At 52.8% G+C, this 18,266-nt stretch overlaps 1 protein-coding gene and 1 pseudogene across 4 annotated transcripts in view; one reads left to right on the plus strand and one right to left on the minus strand.

Moving 5' to 3' along the window:
- The window catches only part of FOXRED2 (FAD dependent oxidoreductase domain containing 2), a 32,339-nt gene that overhangs the window by 8,912 nt on the left and 5,161 nt on the right, over nt 1–18,266 (plus strand). For 2 of the 4 annotated variants that reach the window (XM_036455566.2, XM_045587522.1), the window contains 7 exons: nt 1,517–1,768; nt 1,906–2,169; nt 3,390–3,556; nt 7,454–7,619; nt 8,837–9,078; nt 10,277–10,447; nt 12,642–15,886. In XM_036455566.2, coding sequence (XP_036311459.2) covers nt 1,517–1,768; nt 1,906–2,169; nt 3,390–3,556; nt 7,454–7,619; nt 8,837–9,078; nt 10,277–10,447; nt 12,642–12,901 — 1,522 coding nt within the window. In that variant the 3' untranslated portion in view covers nt 12,902–15,886. Of the gene's footprint in view, nt 1–1,516; nt 1,769–1,905; nt 2,170–3,389; nt 3,713–4,433; nt 4,829–7,453; nt 7,620–8,836; nt 9,079–10,276; nt 10,448–12,641; nt 15,887–18,266 lie in introns of those variants that run through there. The other 2 variants (XR_006742745.1, XM_045587523.1) reach the window with 2 other exon arrangements.
- Nucleotides 193–275, minus strand: LOC118730938 (annotated as a pseudogene).

Below are 18,266 nucleotides of genomic sequence, written 5' to 3' on the forward strand. Positions count from 1 at the left end.
GAGCCACCGTTTGCCGACCACTGCTGTAGGCAACCCGGATTCAGAGTCATGAACTAGACTGCACTTGTTGCAGCCTCACCAGGACCCTAAGGGGGAGGGTCGCTGACTCCCATCTTGCAGATGAAGAACTGGGTCTGAGAGAAGCCCAGCAACTGGTGCTGCAGCACACAGCTTTTTTCTTTTTTCTTTTTTTTTAATTGGGAAAAGTTTCCAATTAGCAATAATCACACCTTGGAGAAACTTCATTGCCTACGACACTGCCACTGTGCAAAGCTTCACACAGCTTTCAGGCTGCAGTTTGAGCTCCTATCTTCCTGACCTCCCAGCTGCCCCAGACGGCCTCTCACTTCCTGGCCATTAGCTGAGCACCTGGCTCCCAGCAGGCGCTCCATCAGCGTTCATCTGCCTGCCCCTGTGTCCTGGCAGGGGCCCAGCCCTGCTCCTTGCTGCTTACAGCCAGGAAGACTGAGCCATCCTGACCCCTGCATCCAAACAGCTGTGTTACAGCGTCAGGGAGCCAGATAGGAGCAGAGTGGACAAGACTCAGCAGACACAGTGAGAGGGCTGCCTATGCCCCTTCTACAGGCCATCCAGTTGGATTTTTTTCCCAGTTTGATTTTTGAAACCACCCTGTGAACAAATCATTCTTCTGCAGGCCGGCAGGATCCAGCTCCCCAGCCGGCCTCGACAGCACTGCAAACTCGCCAATATGAAGAGCGGGACTCGGGCAGCCTGCTGATCTGTGGGCAGAGTCTGGCCTGCTGACATGGAGCTTTGGACGCCAGCTGTGGGCCTGAGTGTCTCCTCACCTGTAAAGCAGGCCGGATAAATCCATCAGGGTTGCTCTGAGCTATAAGATGACACATAAAACATGTACAGAGTCTGTAGAGGTTACTCCTCAACAGATGTCTGCATTTGTCCAGCAAGTCAGAAAGGGGAAGTAGGAACATCGAGTCTCCTTCTCATCACTGAGGGGGATACTTGATCTGACTGTTGTGTTCAGAATTGGATGAATTACTTGCTTTCTCATGTGCTGCCCTCTCCTGTCAGTCAAATTTCCATATTTGGTATAATCCCAGTAAGGGGTAAAGGAAACTCCGCTGGAGTGAGCTCAGTGAGGGATGGGGTAAAATCTCACGTATACTGGGATAGATCAGTCATAAGATGAATGAATATCCTGTTTTTGTTTTGTTTTGTTTTTATTCAGAGAGGAAGGGAGAGGGAGAGATAGATAGAAACATCAATGATGAGAGAGACTCATGGATTGCCTGCCTTCTGCACTCCCCACACTGAGGATTGAGCCTGCAGCCCAGGCATGTTTCCCTGACTGGGAATTGAACCGATGGCCTCTTAATTCCTGGTTGACACTCAACCGCTGAGCCACACCCGGCTGGGCTGTCCTGTTTTCTTTCAGGAGCCAGCCGTGTGAGCCAGGTGGCAGGTCCCAAAAGTGACTTTTCCTTAGTGTCTGGCAGATAAGAGACTAAGCCAGCTTCTCCTCGTTCCCCACCTGCAGCGTCCTCCTCGTCGCCACCGGTCTGTCCGTTCCCAACCTGGTGGACTTCCCCGGCGCCGAGTATGCGGAGGGTTACGAGTCTGTGTCCGTGGACCCGGAGGACTTTGTGGGGCAGAACGTGCTGATCCTGGGCCGAGGGAACTCGGCCTTCGAGACGGCAGAGAACATCCTGGGTGTCACCAACTTTGTGCACATGCTGAGCCGCTCCCGCGTCCGGCTGTCCTGGGCCACCCATTACGTAGGAGACCTCAGGTATGCCCCGGTGTGCTGTGTGCTCCAGCCCCTCTGAAGCCATTCCCGACCCCGGCTAGACTGACCACCTCTTCCCCGGAGCCCCCTGTACCCAGCACAGACTCCTTTCTCTCTCCTGCATGTTTCTCGGGCCCCAGGGCCATCAACAACGGCTTGCTGGACACCTACCAGCTGAAGTCCCTGGATGGCTTGCTGGAGTCCGACCTGACGGATCTGGCTGTGGTGAAGGACCCCAAGGGCAAGTTCCACATCACCCTCAAGTTCTACGTGGAAGAGGGCAACCAGAGTGCCGAGGCCGTCCCCCTCCCGCAGGACGACAGCGACAACTTCGCCATGCGCGTGGCCTACGACCGCATCATCCGCTGCCTGGGCTGGAACTTCGACTTCTCCATTTTCAATAAGTGAGTCCAAGTGATGGGGGAGCTGGGATCTCACACCAACCCCTCGGACACCCTCCCCGGGGGAGCAGCGTCCCCATCCGGCAGAGCCAGATGTGGATGCCGCCTGGATGTGGATGCCGCCTGGTTTCCCGCCCGGATGGTGGCTCTCTGTCCACTGAGAAGGACCCAGTGGCCCTGAGCCCCTCCCCCTTGGAGCAGCGGCAGTAGCGAGTCTTCGTCTGTGTTGTGATCCTCCTTCCACCTGAGAGGTGGGAAGGCGAGGACCAGGAGGTGAATTTGCTGCAAGGCGGTATGGTGGCCAGGAGCGCAGACTCGGGGGTCGGTCTTTGGTTCTTTCTTACCAAATCTGTGAGCTCTGGGAGAGTTGCTTTACCATGGTTGGCTCCAGTTTCTCATCACTAAAATGGGGATCATAGTTCCTTTTTCAGAGGCCTGTTGTGAGGATGAATGTAGAAAACTACTTGGACCCTAGCAGGTTTGGCTCAGTGGATAGAGCGTCAGCCTGCAGGCCAAAGGGTCTTAGTATCGATTCCAGTTAAGAGCATTAAAAAACAAAGAAATGAAGTAAGGGAAGGGGATAGGGAGAAGAGGGAAGGAAGGAAGGAAGGAAGGAAGGAAGGAAGGAAGGAAGGAAGGAAGGAAGGAAGGAAGAAAGGAAGGAAGGAAGGAAGAAGGAAGTGAGGAAGGGAAGGGAAGAGAAGGGGAGAGAAAGGAAGGGAAGGAAGAAGGGAAGGAGAAAGGAAAGAAAACTACCTGGCATATACTATATGCTCGATCAAATGTTGGCTGCTGAAATTATTTATAACTGCATTTTGAAGAGCTGCCTTGTAGATCCTCATCTTCAGACATTGCTGCCCCGGTTCCTCTTTCAGGCTTAGTATCAAGAATCCATCCAGGGTCTCACTTCCCTTCTGGCTAGTGCACAGGCAGACGAGAACCTGGAGGGTCTGAGCCAGACCCTCCTGTCCCATCTGTTCACACAAGGCCCAGTCGTAGCCCGGAGCCCAGCCTTGAGTCAGGCTTGAATCCAGACCCACCACATCTTTAACCCGAGCCTCAGTTACTCCATCTGTTAAATGGGGATGATCATACCTGCCTCCTGGGTCGTGGTAGGATTTAAATGCAACAAGGAATAGAAAAACACTTAGCTCAGAGCCAGGCCTGTAATTGGTGTTTCATGCACAGCAGCGATTTTTATTAACAACACTTTCTGCTCACAGGTCCCTCAGACTGTCTTCAGGGGGCGAGTTCAGCAAGAAGTACCCGCTGGTCAGACCGAGCTATGAGTCCAAAGGAAGCCGTGGTCTCTTTGTCCTGGGCACGGCCAGCCACTCTGTGGATTACCGGAAGTCTGCTGGGGGCTTCATCCACGGATTCCGATACACAGGTGAGGCACCTCCCAGCTCAGGAACCCACTCCGGTTTCCAGCAGCCTTCAAGGGATTGCTCATCAGTAGTCGACTGTCTTACGTTCCGTGTCTGGGACAGACAGCAATGGGTTTCCAGGAGGATAGGTCTAGAAAAGCATCTGATAAAATATAAAAGTACGTTAAGGTGACCAGACATCCCGATTTTTAACTATTTGTCCCATGAACCCCAGTGTTTTAAAAAAGTCCCGATTTAAAAAAAAAAAATCGGGACTTTTTAAAACGCCTTGGGACGAGGGAAAAATTGTTAAAAACCGGACGTCAGCCGAAACTGGTTTGGCTCAGTGGATAGAGCGTCGGCCTATGGACTGAAAGGTCCACGGGTTCAATTCCGGTCAAGGGCATGTACCTTGGTTGTGGGCACATCCCCGGTGGGGGGTGTGCAGGAGGCAGCTGGTCAATGTTTCTCTTTCATCGATATTTCTAGCTCTCTATCCCTCTCTCTTCCTCTCTGTAAAAAATCAATAAAAAATATTTTTTTAATATATTTTATTGTTTTTTTACAGCAAGGAAGAGAGAGGGATAGAAAGCTAGAAACATCGATGAGAGAGAAACATAGACCAGCTGCCTCCTGCACACCCCCCATATTTTTTATTGATTTTTTACAGAGAGGAAGAGAGAGGGATAGAGCTAGAAACATCAATGAGAGAGAAACATCGACCAGCTGCCTCCTGCACACCCCCCACCGGGGATGTGCCCGCAACCAAGGTACACGCCCTTGACCGGAATCGAACCTGGGACCTTTCAGTCCACAGACCAACACTCTACCACTGAGCCAAACCGGTTTCGGCTAAAAATATATACATTTTTAAAAATCGGGACGTCTGGTCACCTTAAAGTACGTACATCTGGGGAGCGTGTTACATGCCTGTGTCCTGTCGGGGAAAGTGCCATGTATTGGTGAGAACACTGAGCTTGAGGAATGTTAACCTGGGTTCCTCCCCAGTGGGGTGGCCTCAGAGGTTAGGCTTCATAACCTCTCTAAGCTCTGTGGGCGTCCTCACGGCAGAGGTGGGAATGAGGGGAGGCCCCTGCCCTGGGGGGACTGTTAAAAGGTACAGGCCGTACCTGGGTCCATGCAGCTGTGAAGCATCACACACAGTTTTGGGTACCGACAAACCTGAATAGGAATTACAGTTGGAGCCCTAGCCGGTGTGGCTCAGTGGATAGAGCGTCAGCCTGCAGACTGAAGGGTCCCAGGTTCGACTCTGGTCAAGGGCACATGCCCCCGTGGCAGGCTTGATCCCCAGTAGGGGGCGTGCAGGAGGCAACCGATCAATGATTCTCTCATCATTGGAGTTTCTTTTTCTCCCTCTCCCTTCCTCTCTGAAACGAATAAAAATATTTTTTCTTAAAAAAATAATCACAATTGGATTATATATGCTCCTTTTTTGGAGATCTGGGTACCAAGGGTATAAATTTTCTGCCCTCTGGGGAGGCTGTGGGATGGGTGCTTTATTGTGTGGCAGGTGTTATATGAGCCGTTAATTCTGTTGCAAACACCATGAAGGCCCTGCAACCTGCATTCTGTCATTCTGTCTTTTCTGTGTTTAATTTGGTGCCTCGCACTGCCTTAATGCTCACTTTTGCATTTTACTGCCCTTCCAGTTGGGCAGAGAAAGATAGCAATGTTTTACTCTTGATTTCCAGGAAGTATATTTTGCACCCCACACGTGTCTTCAGAGGAGGACACCAGGGAGGGAGTGTTAGCTGTCTGTAAAGCAGAGTATTTGCAGATTGAACATACGCACATGCACACGCACGCACACACACACACACACACACACACCCATGCACACACACACACACGCCCATGCACACACACTGAACGAGAAGAGTGTCTCCAGCCCAGTCCCCCCAGTAAGAAACCCTCATCACCATTCCCGTGCCCGGCACCCTCCCTGCACCCACTCTCCTGGCACACGCCGCCCAGTCCCTCTTGCTCCCTCTGTCCTCCGCCCCTTTCATTCCAGCTCACAACAGCCCCACGAGACACATCCTGGTATTTCAACTCCGTTTTGCAGATAAGGAAACTGGGGCACAGAGACGTTAGGTAATTTGCCCACAGTCGCCCGGCCAGTGGGTGGCAAAGGTGGAATTTGAACCCGTATCTGCCTGGCTGGCGCTCACGGCTAACCGCAGAGCTTCGGGCAAATGAGAAACAGACGTGGGTGTGTGGGCCGCAGATCGCTGTGGTCAGAACTCACTGAGGAACCTCCTGGGGGAGGGACGGGTGACTACACAGTACATGCCGCCCAGTTCTTGCTCATCATTCATCCGAGAAACGGGCCCCGCGGGAGACAAGTAGCAAACAGTGAGGCAGAGTGAAGCAATGGAAGATAAAAGCTGGGCAGAGGCACAGACCGGAACTGCTTGGAACGTAGGACTTGCTGGGAGCCTCGCCCATCTCCCATCTCTGTCTGTAACCTGCCCTACCATAGAACCCACCAAAACAACCTTTAAAACAACAACAACAACAACTGTATCCTTCCTCTATTCGCACATCTTGAGTGGTTCCCCCGTCTCCGCAGGGAGATCCAGCTCCCAGCACGGCGTTCAGTGCTCTGTGCAGCCAACACCAGCTCACCCTTCCAGCCTGGTCCCTCGCCTGCTTGTCAAGAGGTGCCAGGCTCTCTGAGGATTTTATTCCTCCCCATATGCGTTCCTTTTGTTGGGGCACTCAGCTTCTCCCTTGTCTCCTCCGGAGAGCCAGGTGTCTGGGGAGGCTGCACGCCTTGCTGTGACCGCGGGCCAGCGAGTCCCCGGGCACGTGAGCTGCTGTGCCCTGGCCTTTCCCGGGTCTGGGTGTTGTGCTGATTCGTTTTGGAAGATCAGGCCTCTGTGGGAGGTGCCCCAGTTTCACAACTGAATGCGGCAGCCCCAGGCACACAGAACACGTCTCCTGTTGTTCCAGACAGCTGTGGCTTTTCTGTCCTGACATAAATAAACAGAGCATTTCAAAATAGAACCGGTGACAGATTGCGTTCAGGCCGGGAAGGAGAGGGAGCAATCAGAGGGTTTCCGGGTGGAGGGCTCCCGCAGGAATGGGGACTGGGCGAGGGGAATGATTGCAGAGGGAGGCTCTGGGTCCGGTTTTGGCACACTACGTGTGGAGTGACAGCTGTGGGACTTCCATGTGCGGGTGGCAAAGGCAGGGGGGCAAACACGGGCCTGGGGACCAGGTTCGGCCACGCCCCTTCACTTAGCGGTCCCCTGTGGCTGCTTCCACACCGGAGGCGGAGTTGAGTAGCCTGACAGCCTCTGCAAAGCCGAAAACGCTTCCACCCGGCCCTTTCCAGACCCTATGCCGACCGTGCTCTAACGGCATCTACGCAGAGTATATTGAGTTTAGAGAAGTTGGAGGCAAACGATAAATTCTTTTTTTTTTTAATTAATATATTTTATTGATTTTTTACAGAGGAAGAGAGAGGGATAGAGAGTTAGAAATATCGATGAGAGAATCATCAATCAGCTGCCTCTTGCACACCCCCTACTGGGGATGTGCCCGCAACCAAGGTACATGCCCTTGACCGGAATCGAACCCGGGACCTTTGCTCTATCCACTGAGCCAAACCGGTTTCGGCTAAATTCTTCTTTTTCAATGTTTTTTTTTATTGATTGCAGCAAAGAAGGGAGAGGGAGAGAAAGAGAAACATCTGTGATGAGAGAGAATCATTCATTGGCTGCCTCCTGCAACTCCCTCTGGGTATCGAGCCCACAACCCAGGCATGTGCCCTGATTGGAATCAAACCGTGACCTCCTGGTTGGTAGGTCCACGCTCAGTCACTGAGCCGCATCGGCCAGGCGAAAGGTAAACCCTGCAGGGCAGCGTGCCATCCCTCCCTCTGGCCATTTCAGTGCGTGCCGTCCACCGGCTGCTGGAGCACCGCCACCACGGCGCCGCCTGGCCCTCCACCGAGCTCCCCATCGCACAGCTGACCAGCTCCGTCCTCCGGCGCGTGAACGAGGCCTCTGGGCTCTACCAGATGTTCGGTGTGCTCGCCGATGTCGTCCTGGTGAAGGAGTGAGTCACCTCGCTCCCCCTCTACCGCCTCACCTTCCCCTCATCGCACCTCTTCCTGTCCCAAGTGCGGAATAGCCCAGTGGGTCCCTCCTAAGAAGAAGCCCGAGGAGAAACAGGGGTGAGGGGAGGGGAGATGGATTTATTCTGGAGAAAAGTCAGTGGAATCCACTCCACCAGCTCTGCAGACAGACAGTCCTGCATGTGACCCAGGTTGTGCCTCTTTCTACCTGTGTGACTTTGGGCCAGTTAGTTAGCGTCTCTGAGCCTTTTTCTCCCCTGCAGAACGGGGGTAAAGCGGGGGCTCTGCATACCTGGCAGACCTGTAGGAAGGAGGAGAAAGGAGAAAGATGCTCATAGAAAGCATCTGGCACCAAGTAGATGAGCAGTAAACTGCAACACCAGTGAGATCCGTGAGTTCCCGGGGGCCGGGCCAAGTGGGCTCTTACCAGTCCAGTGTCAGGGACTTCCTGAGCAGGAGGCTGTAGAAGGGCTGGGGGAGGCCCTGTAGGGACAGGTGGCGGGTGAGAAGCAGAGGAAGAGCTCTCAGGAAACAGCGGGTCCAAAGCCGGGGAGAGCCGCATCACACCAAGTTCAGGGGCGGTGCTCGGCGCAGCACCTTCCTGTCATCCTTGACCCTCTCGCCTCCACACCCATCACCACACACACCACCCGTAAGTCCCATTGGCTCTCCTTCAGGTTGTCTAGAACTGACCTCCCCTCACAGCCCTGCCCTGCCCCTTGGTCCAGACCTCCAGCATCTCTCACGGGCCCTGGTCCAGCAGCGGTCTGCTCTCAACGCGTGGCCAGGGTGGCCCTTACAAAACACGAGTCACAGCAGTTCATCTCTGCTCAGTGCTCTCGTGGCTCCCCTCAGTCCAGATAAAGCCAGGCGTTCCATCGTGGCATACACAAGCCTTCCTCAACCTGCCCCCAACGATTTCCCCAACCCCCTGTCCGGACTCCCCGTCCCCTCCCCCCCACTCCAGCCACCTTGTCCTCCTTCCTGTCCCTCGGACACACCAAGGCCTGCGCCCCGTCCCAGGGCTCAGCTGTAACATGAATGTGAGGTGTATGTGCGGGGCCAGTCAGAGTCTGCGTGCTGTTTGATGGTCACTTCCTAGAGGGAGGGAGACACGTGCACACAGGCCCGCGTGCACACGCTCGCCTCGCCTCCGCGCAGCCCTGAGGGTCTCGCCCTCCATGTGCCTTGGTCCCAGGAACGGCACCGCGTTCGAGTACCTGGAGGAGTTCCCCATGCAGATGCTGGCCCAGCTGGAGACCGTCACCGGCAGGCAGGCCCGGCACGGGCTCTTCGTCATCAACATGGAGTACGGCAGGAACTTCTCCGGGCCCGGCAAGGACGTCTTCTTCTATGACCGGTCTGTGGGGTACACGGAGGACGCCTGGCAGTCCAACTTCCTGCACCCCGTCATCTACTACTACAGGCAGCTGCCCACCGGTGAGCCGGCCCTGCCCTCCCTCCCCCTGGGCTCTCCTGAGGTGGGCACTCCTGGGGCCCCCACTGTATAGCAAGGTGTCACCATGAATCCCTCCCACAACACTCCACTGACAGAGGAGGCGCGCTGGGGACTCTGCACAAAGACGGGAGGTCCAAGAAGGATAAGTGCTGGTCCCAGGTTCTGGCCTGTACCATGCATGACGTGGGGCAGGGCACGTGTGGGGTGGCATGATCTCCAGGCACCACAGAGTAGAGGGGCGCTGTCTTGCTGTGTGTCTCCAGAGGAAACACCTGGTTTCATCATGGAGTGGGGCGGGGGGACTTGGAGAGGAGTAGAAGGAACAGGGAGAGGAGCTGGAAGCGGTTAACACCGGAGCGGAGCGGTGCAGGGCAGGATGGCTGGGAGGCGCTCCAGGTCTGTCCTTTCCCTGCTGTGTAACCTCGGACCACGTGTGAACCTCTCTGAGCCTCAGCCTCCTCCTCCGTCAAATGGGGGTAAAAGCAGTGCCTTCCTTCCTGCATGAGGATAAATGAGACGATATACACAGGATGCCAGCACGGTGCCCGGCAGTGTAGCTACCAAGGGGTGAACCACCCGGGGAACCCAGCTCCTGCTTCAGAACTCGAAGGGCTGTCACTTGGAAGAGGATGATCTAAAAGGGGCAGAGGCGGTATCAGCACGTAGAAGTGGCAGGACCGCAGGTGCATATCCAATAGAAGGAGCAGGTAATGAGCTGTCCACAGTGGGACGGCTGCCTCCCAGCGCCGAGTTTCCCACACCAGGGCTGGTTGGGCCATGGCCTGAGCCACGTGACAGGGACACCACAGAGGGGACTCACAACAGGTGGGAGGTGAGCTAGGTGAGCTCTAAGACCCCTTCCGATGCTGGGCCCGAGCCTCCTCACAGAAAAACCAGTTTTGAAGTGGCCGTAATAGACCTCCTTGTACGTGAGCCTTAGAGAAGCACCAAGTTCAAAGTTCTGCCCTCTGATAGCACAAGGGACAAGTCTGGTTTTGTCCTGTTTCCTCACGCTAACCTTCCAAGCATTCGGGGATGGCTGTGGAACAGCGGACCGCAGCCGGCACGAGGAGAGCCGAGCTCACGAGCAGGAGTGAGCGGGTAGGCGTTGGGAATGCCACGGACCCGAGTGGGAAGCCCGGCTGCTGGGCTCTGACCCGGCCCCGCCTCTCCCCACAGAGCAGGAGGTGCGGTTCCGCCCCGCAGACTGGCCCCTGCCGCGGCCCGCGGCCATCCACCACATCGTGGAGGACTTCCTGACTGACTGGACCGCCCCCGTGAGCCACATCTTGCCTCTGAGGCGCTTCCTGGAGAACTGTCTGGGCACGGATTTGCGAGGCTTCTATGCAGGTAGCGTACGTTCCCCGGAGGATAGCGGGCCTGAGCTAGAGGGTGGAAGGAGGCCCGATAGGGCATGCCCCTGTGCTGCCTCAGGACGCACATCTAGAAACCCAAACCCAGGGCTCCGTGTCCCACAACGTGGTGTACCGGGTGTTCACAGACCCTCCCAGACAGCACGCCTTCCAACGCCGGGAGCTGGCAGGACAATTAGGAGACCGCAAAGCCAACGTAAACCCAAGCTGGATGTGGGCCATCAGCAGGCCGAGCCCAGGAAAGTGAGCAGCACTTGCGTATAGGATAAGGTGACCAGATGTTCTGCTTTTGGCGGGACAGTCCCGATTTTTAACAATTTGTCCCACGTCCTGCGACGTTTTTAAATGTGCGGGACGTGGGACAAATTGTTAAAAATCGGGACGTCTGGTCACCTTAGGGTAGGAGGGTGAGGCTGGAGCAGAGGGGGTCTGTTTAGAGACCTTCAAATAAGCTTGGATCTCAGTGAGTAAACTAGGAGGCAAAGAAAGAACCCCCAAGACGGAGATGGTAGAGACCCATGGGGAGGGGAGGGGGTTGCCCCTGATGACTTCAACCACTAGGGCCTCCCTCATGTGAGTTTGGGCCGAACTGCACAGCATCGCTGTAGTACAGCAAGCATCTGTGAAGCATTCTTAGCATATAAGGCACTATTCATACCAAATCCGGTTAGAGACAGTCAGTCCTCACCCGCAGGTCAGAGAGCAAATGTCCTTGTTTTATCCCAGGTGCCATCCTCGGGCCGCTTTGAAATGAAAGTGTGTAGATTAAGGGAGATGGCTTAAAACAATAGTTCAAATTCATCGTCCAAATACATGTAACTGCTCCAACACAGGCGAGTCACAGAGCACAGTGCTAGCATTCTGCACACCATCAGCTTACACATGAAAACATGGAACAGGACTAGCAACCTCAGCCACGAAGCCCTGCCTGTCTCAAGGTTTCGGGAGCACAGAGACGCCGGGGCCGGTTAGGGAACACCTTCCCACCCTGAGTTTTGGCTCCTACGATTGGATCATCCCTGGCCCTTTAGCCTCCTGGCTCCCACTCCCTAGACACTAGCACAGGCCACATATAGCAGTGCCTTGAACTCGGAAGAATCCTACCTGGCAGAGGGCCAGCTGGCAAAGGGCGGCCTTCTCCCCGTCCCCTTCCATGATGAGCTGGGCTCCCCTGGCCCTGGCCCCTGCTGTCTTCCCTGCTCAGAGAGGGTCAGCAGGGACCGTCTGTGCTGTGGGTCAGAACTAAAGTGGGAAATAATATTTGTGAAGCAGGCTGTACATCCATGGAGGCCTCCCAACATTCCTTGCAGGACCAGGGTGGGCCAAAGTAGGCTTACAGCCGCACTGGGACATCCTTTTGAGTTAATAGATCTATTGTCATCATTTTAACCTGCTTGTCTGACATTCAAACACCTGTAAACCTACTTTTGCCCACCCCTGTGTGCCCATTTTGTGAAATAAGAGACTCAAGCTGGTTTTCTACCCTCCCTCCGTTTTCCCATCCTGTCTCGGTCCCTCAGGACACTGAGCCCACGTTCCATCCTTTCTAGTTTATTTTTTTAATCTAAGTTATGTAACACCTGGCTCCAAGGCTTTTTCCCGCCTCCATTCTCGTTCTCCAAAAGGAGCTGCTTCTAGCTCTTCCGGTGGTTTCTTCCTATTTCTCAATAATCAGTGCCCACGTGATTTCCTAATCGGTTAGATTTGACCCGCCAACTGCTGGGGCACCAAGGAGGGTAGATCACAGGCGCCACTGGCCCGTTTTGTCTTCATAACCCCCGCAGCACTGAGAGCAGGGCTCGCACATGGCATTTGCCACTCAGATACTGTTGAGGGAAGAAATCTTTGCGGGCAGCTCTGAGCTCAAAGGGGACTGAGTGCCCCCCAGGCCGGCCCGGGCAGAGCATCCTGCTGGCCCCATCTCTGGAAGCTGAGTCATCTCTGGGTTGTGTCTCACTTTGGAGCCTCGATCTTCCCAAATGTTGGGGTAGCCGATTCCTGGAACTACGGAAGGGGCTGAGTTCCATGGCCACTCAGTTAGAAATGAGACACCCAGAAAAGGCAGCTCCCAGGCTCGGGGATGGAGGGTCCTGGGGGAGGCCCCAGGGACCCCCGGCAGCTCCTCCTGCACCTCGCCCACACCTCATTCATCTCCTCCTGCTTTTCTGTAGAGTCATGCTTCCTGTTCGCCCTCACACGCCAGAAGCTGCCGCCCTTTTGCCAGCAGGGGTACCTGAGAATGCAGGGGCTGGTGGGAACCGGGAGCCTCCGCCAGCACCGAGTGGCGAGCGGGCTCCTGCAGGGCTATGCCGCTGCGGGCAAGCGCAGCGAGGACAGTGGCCAGCGGCCTGGCTTCCAGGAGCCAGCAGATCAGCCCCAGGCCCCAGGGCCTCTGGACCAGCCCCTCACCGGCAACAAGGAGGAGCTGTGATGTGCAGGTCTCTCCCACCCAGGCCTTCTTCCCCAGCACCGTGCTCCCACCAACGTGTGACTGCCAGAGGCCACTGGCATCATCGCGGTGACCCCCCACAGCCACACAGAGCGACAAGGGCTGGGGGCGGCCATGCGGCGGTCTCCTCCCCTCCTGCTGGGTCCACAGTGCCCACGAGGTGGGGTCCAGGGAAGGACATCCCCTGCCAGGAGGAGTCGCCTCCCACAGCCCGGCTTGTCTGTGAGGGAATTATCGCCGAGCACCAGGCTGGCCTCAGTCTGTGCCCATCAAGTGCCCGGTGGTTCCGTTTCCTTCGGGTCTACTCTTCAAGCGGGCCTGGCGGGCCTGTCAGTGGAGCATTTCACAGATGAAACCCATCCTCATCTGCGTAAGGCTCTTCGAAACAAAAGCTCTAGTATCCCCAGTCACGCAGGGCAGGTAGGACCCAGCTCAGAGAGGTTGGGTGACTCCCAGGCCCCCAGCCAGGAGTCCTGTCTGCTGCAGCCTCTCCCCGCCCCCACCTCTGTTTCCATACAGGGGGCCAGAGGCCCTGGGGAGCCAGGCTAATGGCCAGGGGCCCATCGGGTTGTCATCAGGCAGAGATAGCATCTTACCTAAGCAGGCTCTCGGCTGCTTTCTCCCTGATTTATCTCTAGTCTCTATTTTCTTCTTCCACCCTGCCCTCTGGCTTCCTGAACAGTGCCTGGCCTGACAGGCAGATCCAGTTTTGGCACCTGACTGCCTTGCAGCGGGTTGCTTTTGGAGGTGGTTTACCCGCTGTTTGAACAGAGCCCCGCTCAGCTTGTGGGGAGACGTTTATAAATGCGGTTGCATGATAACAATGATGGATTTCGTAAGCTTCCTGGGCTATTCTGGCTCTTTGTTGTCCTTCCTCACCAGGGACCTGCTCCCTTCTTCCCTCTCCCATCAGGCATTGTAGTCCTGTCTCTGAGAAAGCCGTGGGACAGCATTGTATTGATACATAAAATAATTGTGGTCACTTCTCAAGGTCAGGATCCTAAATGATGCTTTCTCACTGGTTCTTACAGCCCTTCCTGCAGCCACTCAGAATCTGAGGGACCCGGGCTTCCCGGCTCCACATTTCTGGGACCATTCTCTTGGCTGAGGTTCGCATTCCTTCCCTGACTGCCCCCACCTCTTCATACGCAGATGCCTCTCCCTCCAGTCATTAGTGGAGTTAGAACAATGGAACTCCCGCTAAGGCGGGAGGCGTCTGCCCAGAGACAATACTTGGCATAGTTTGCACCAGCACGGTCTCTCCCCATTCCCAGGGTGTAGGGTTCACTGTGTCCTTCAGATGACAGGTAAACCACCCTTCCTTTCCAAAACCTTTTCAAATCTTTGAATTAGGACAGTGCCCATAATTTGATAGACATCTTACCTACCAGATCACTGAAGGCTGGCTGAGCCTCTTTTCCAATAAAAGCTCGAGGTGCTGAAACACATGGTTTACTGATGCCTGAATATGTGGCATCTGCTGCTTTTCCCTGTCGTCTGCCAACTTGTTAATTCCATCAAAATATCCGCCAGCCTTATTTGTGTTTAGTAAGACATGGTTCCATTCTTGCTCAGCTGATAGAGATGTCTGAGCAACGTCCTGGTATTCTTATAAATTAATAGAGGCCCGGTGCATGAATTTGTGCATGGGTGGGGTCCCTCCGGGTGCCCTGCAGAGATGGGGCCCCAGCTTGCAGCTCCACCTGGCACTCTGTCTTGGCCTGGCACTGCCCCCTCACCTGCTCCACCATCCCATCATCGGGGCTGGGTCCCCCACCCCCCTCTGCCACCACTGGTTGCTGTTTGCAGGGCAATTGGGCCCCGCTCACACCTGCCTTGGTCTGACGCTGCCCACTCACCTGCTCCACCATCCTGCCACAGTCCTACTCTCATCGGGGCCGGCAGCACATCACTGACACCCGCCATGTTCCACACTGCCCACTGGTGGTCAGTGCACATCATAGCAAGCAGTCGAACCACCACCGGAAGGGACAATTTGCATATTAGGCTTTTATTATATAGGACCAGAGGCCTGACGCACAAAATGCATGCAAGAGTAGCCTTCCGGGATGGAGGACTGGAATGGGGGGTTGAGGACAAATATAACCTTAATAAATTAAAAATAAAATAAATAAAATTTTTAAAAAAGAATAGGCCTTCACCCTGCTGCTGGCACTGGCTTCCCTCTGGCACCCGGAACCCAGGCCTCCCTCCAGCCGCCAGCAGTCACCTGGGACATGGGCCTCTTTCAGCCCCAGCTTCATCCAGAAGGAGGTCCAGTCTAATTAGCATATTACACATGGATTACTATAGATAGCTGGCTTCAAACAGAACTACTTTTTCCCTATGAAGGTCATTGCTGCATTTGCTAGAGATCCTATCTTGATCTTCCCTCCTCGCAGATGTCATTGTTCCCAGCTGGACCAAGTTCCTCTTCTAGCCAAGGCCTCGCTTCATTAATAACTTTTTTTTTTTTAATATTACAAAGCTATTGGTGCAAAGGAGACAAGTCAGTGAAATAAGAGGCCAGGAACAGACGCCATTCTAAGTAAGAATAAGGTATTTTTCAAAAATCACAAACCAATGGAAAAGATTGTGCAGGTCCATGCAATCAATAATGTTGGTCTAACTGGGTAGTAATTTGGAAAAGAAAATGCATCTAATTTTAGACCTTATTTCATACTACAAATCTAATTCCAGATGAATTTTTTTTAAGCCATATAGAAACCGGAGATGAAGAGAGGGTGCTTTAATAAAAGAAAGGCTATTCCAGGTTTAGAAGCAGTGGAGTAATTCCCCAGACAAAAAGGTTTAACATTTCCAGGTCCACCCCTCTAGCCTGTACCTAATCAATGGGACTAATGGGATTATTGTAAAGAAGTTGGTAAAAATTAAAAGTCAAAACATGGACAGAAAATAATTACAGCAAACTATAATAAACGTCTTTATTATATATAGAACTAATTGGGGGGAAAAGGAGAAAAATCAAGTAAGTAAACTATGGCACATTCGTCCAATTATACAGCTCTCAAAAACTAAAATATGGTGAGAGATGTATAATGAAGTTAAGTGAAAAGGAACAGGATATGAAATTATAGTTGCAACTTCTTTAAACTACATAAAAATAGAAACCAGCATATTACAGAAAGGAAGCCCCACTAAATCATCGGTGGTTGTGTTAAGATTTGCAGAAGTCTTTTTTTGTTTGTTTTTGCTTTTTTTCCCCCACTTACTCAAATTTGTGATTATACTCTATAGTGAAATAAATACATTATTTTTTTTAAATCACATCTGATTTTGAAATTTAAAATCGCTGGGGGCAGGACCTAGCGGGTTTGACTCAGTGGACGGAGCATCAGCCTGCAGACTAAAGGGTCTCCCGTTCAAGACCAGTCAAGAGTACATGCCCAGGTTGTAGACTTGATCCCCAGTAGGGGCATGCAAGAGGCAGCCAATCAATGATTCTCATCATTGATGTTTCTCTCTCTCTCTGTGTCTCCCTCTCTGAAATAAACAATTATATACATATCGGGCAAAATCCCGTCTCCCCCACTGGGGAGACACAGCACCGAGTGCGGAGGGCAACTTCTCAGTCTAGAGAAGAGAATTTTACGTGGGTGTGTTCCTCTGCTAGTCTTCGGCCTGACCGACCTAGCACTATGGGGATCTCTGGAAGAATCTTCCCTCCTCCTGATAGAAAACGAAAGATTAGAATCCTCAATGTGTAGAGGTCTCCTGTGTACCAAATACAGTCTGTTGGAGAGCCCCAGTTCCTTTCACCTGATCAAATTGGGGTGTCCCGAATATAAGAATAACCCATGGTCACAGACAGTAGAGGGGTAAGGGCAAAGGCCAGGGAGAGGTCAATGGAAGAAAAAGACGTATGTAATGCTTAAAACAATAAAGAGTTTAAATTATTTAAAAAAAAAAAATTAGAGTGTCCCTAAAAACTGCCTGGAAATGGACTCACCAAGAAGTGAATTTGTCTGCTACATGCCCAGAACTGTGCTGTGGTGGTTTTAAACATCTGTCCACAAATTCTTTGATATTTCTCCCCCACAGGGGTGGAGTTCCATTCCTTCCTGTTTGGTGTGGGCTGGACTTAATAGTTATTAACTTCTAGCAAATAGAATACATCAGAAATGAGAGGATGTCACTTTCAAGATTAAGTTTTTGAAAACTCAAACAGCCCTCTTGGCACAGTGGGCAGTGTGTCAGTCTCATAAAAACACATTCAGCCCTAGCCAGTTTTCTCAGTGGTTAGAGCACTGGCCCACAGACTGAAGGGTCTTAGGTTCAATTCTGGTCAAGGGCACACGCAGGAGGCAACCAATCGTTGAGACATTGATGTCTCTCTCTTTCTACCTCCCTTCTTCCACTGTCTCTAAAAATCATTGGGAAAAATATCCTTGGATAAGAATTAATAACAACAACAAAAACACACACGCATTCATACACCAAGAAACTGTGCTCTCCCCACCCCCACCCCCCCTCTCAAGGCCCTCCCTGGGGAGGCCACCAGTCCTGTCAAAAGGACATCCGGTATGTACAGGCCCACATGGCAAGGAACTGAGCTGCCACAGCCAGTGCATGAGGGAGCCTGGAAGTGGATCCTTCTCCAGTCCAGCCTTCGGATGACTGCACCTTGACGCAGCCCCATGAAAGGCCCTGAGCACAACCGCCAGCTAAGTAGCTCCCTGACCCCTAAGCTACAGAGACTTATCCCATGTTTGTTGTTTTAAGCTGATCAGTTTGGGGGATGCCAATGTGACTCGGTTGGAGTATCATCTGTACACCAAAGGGACAGGTTTGATGGTTTGATTCTAGACAGGGCACATGTGGGAGGCAACTCATTGATGTCTCTCTCTCTCTCTCTCTCTCTCTCTCTCTCTCAACTTAAAAGTAAAAATTAAAGCCGAAACCGGTTTGGCTCAGTGGATAGAGCGTCGGCCTTCGAACTGAAAGGTCCCAGGTTCAATTCCAGTCAAGGGCATGTACCTTGGTTGCGAGCACATCCCCAGTGGGGGGTGTGCAAGAGGCAGCTGATCAATGATTCTCTCTCATCGATGTTTCTAACTCTCTATCCCTCTCTCTTCCTCTCTGTAGAAAATCAATAATATATATATATATATATATATATATATATATATATTTAAAAAGTAAAAATTTAAAATAAAATAAATTGGGAGGGTTGTTACACAACAATAGATAATTAATACATGCACCAAGTAGCTTTAAAAATCTACTTCGTTTGAGCCATCCTCTAAATATTAAATAATTAAAGCAACCTTCCCTCATCACCATCCCTGTGAGTTTCCTTCATGTGAACACTGGGTGACAAGAAACT

This window comes from Pipistrellus kuhlii, unplaced genomic scaffold (genome assembly GCF_014108245.1).
Source record: "Pipistrellus kuhlii isolate mPipKuh1 unplaced genomic scaffold, mPipKuh1.p scaffold_m20_p_3, whole genome shotgun sequence".
Lineage (NCBI taxonomy): Eukaryota > Metazoa > Chordata > Mammalia > Chiroptera > Vespertilionidae > Pipistrellus > Pipistrellus kuhlii.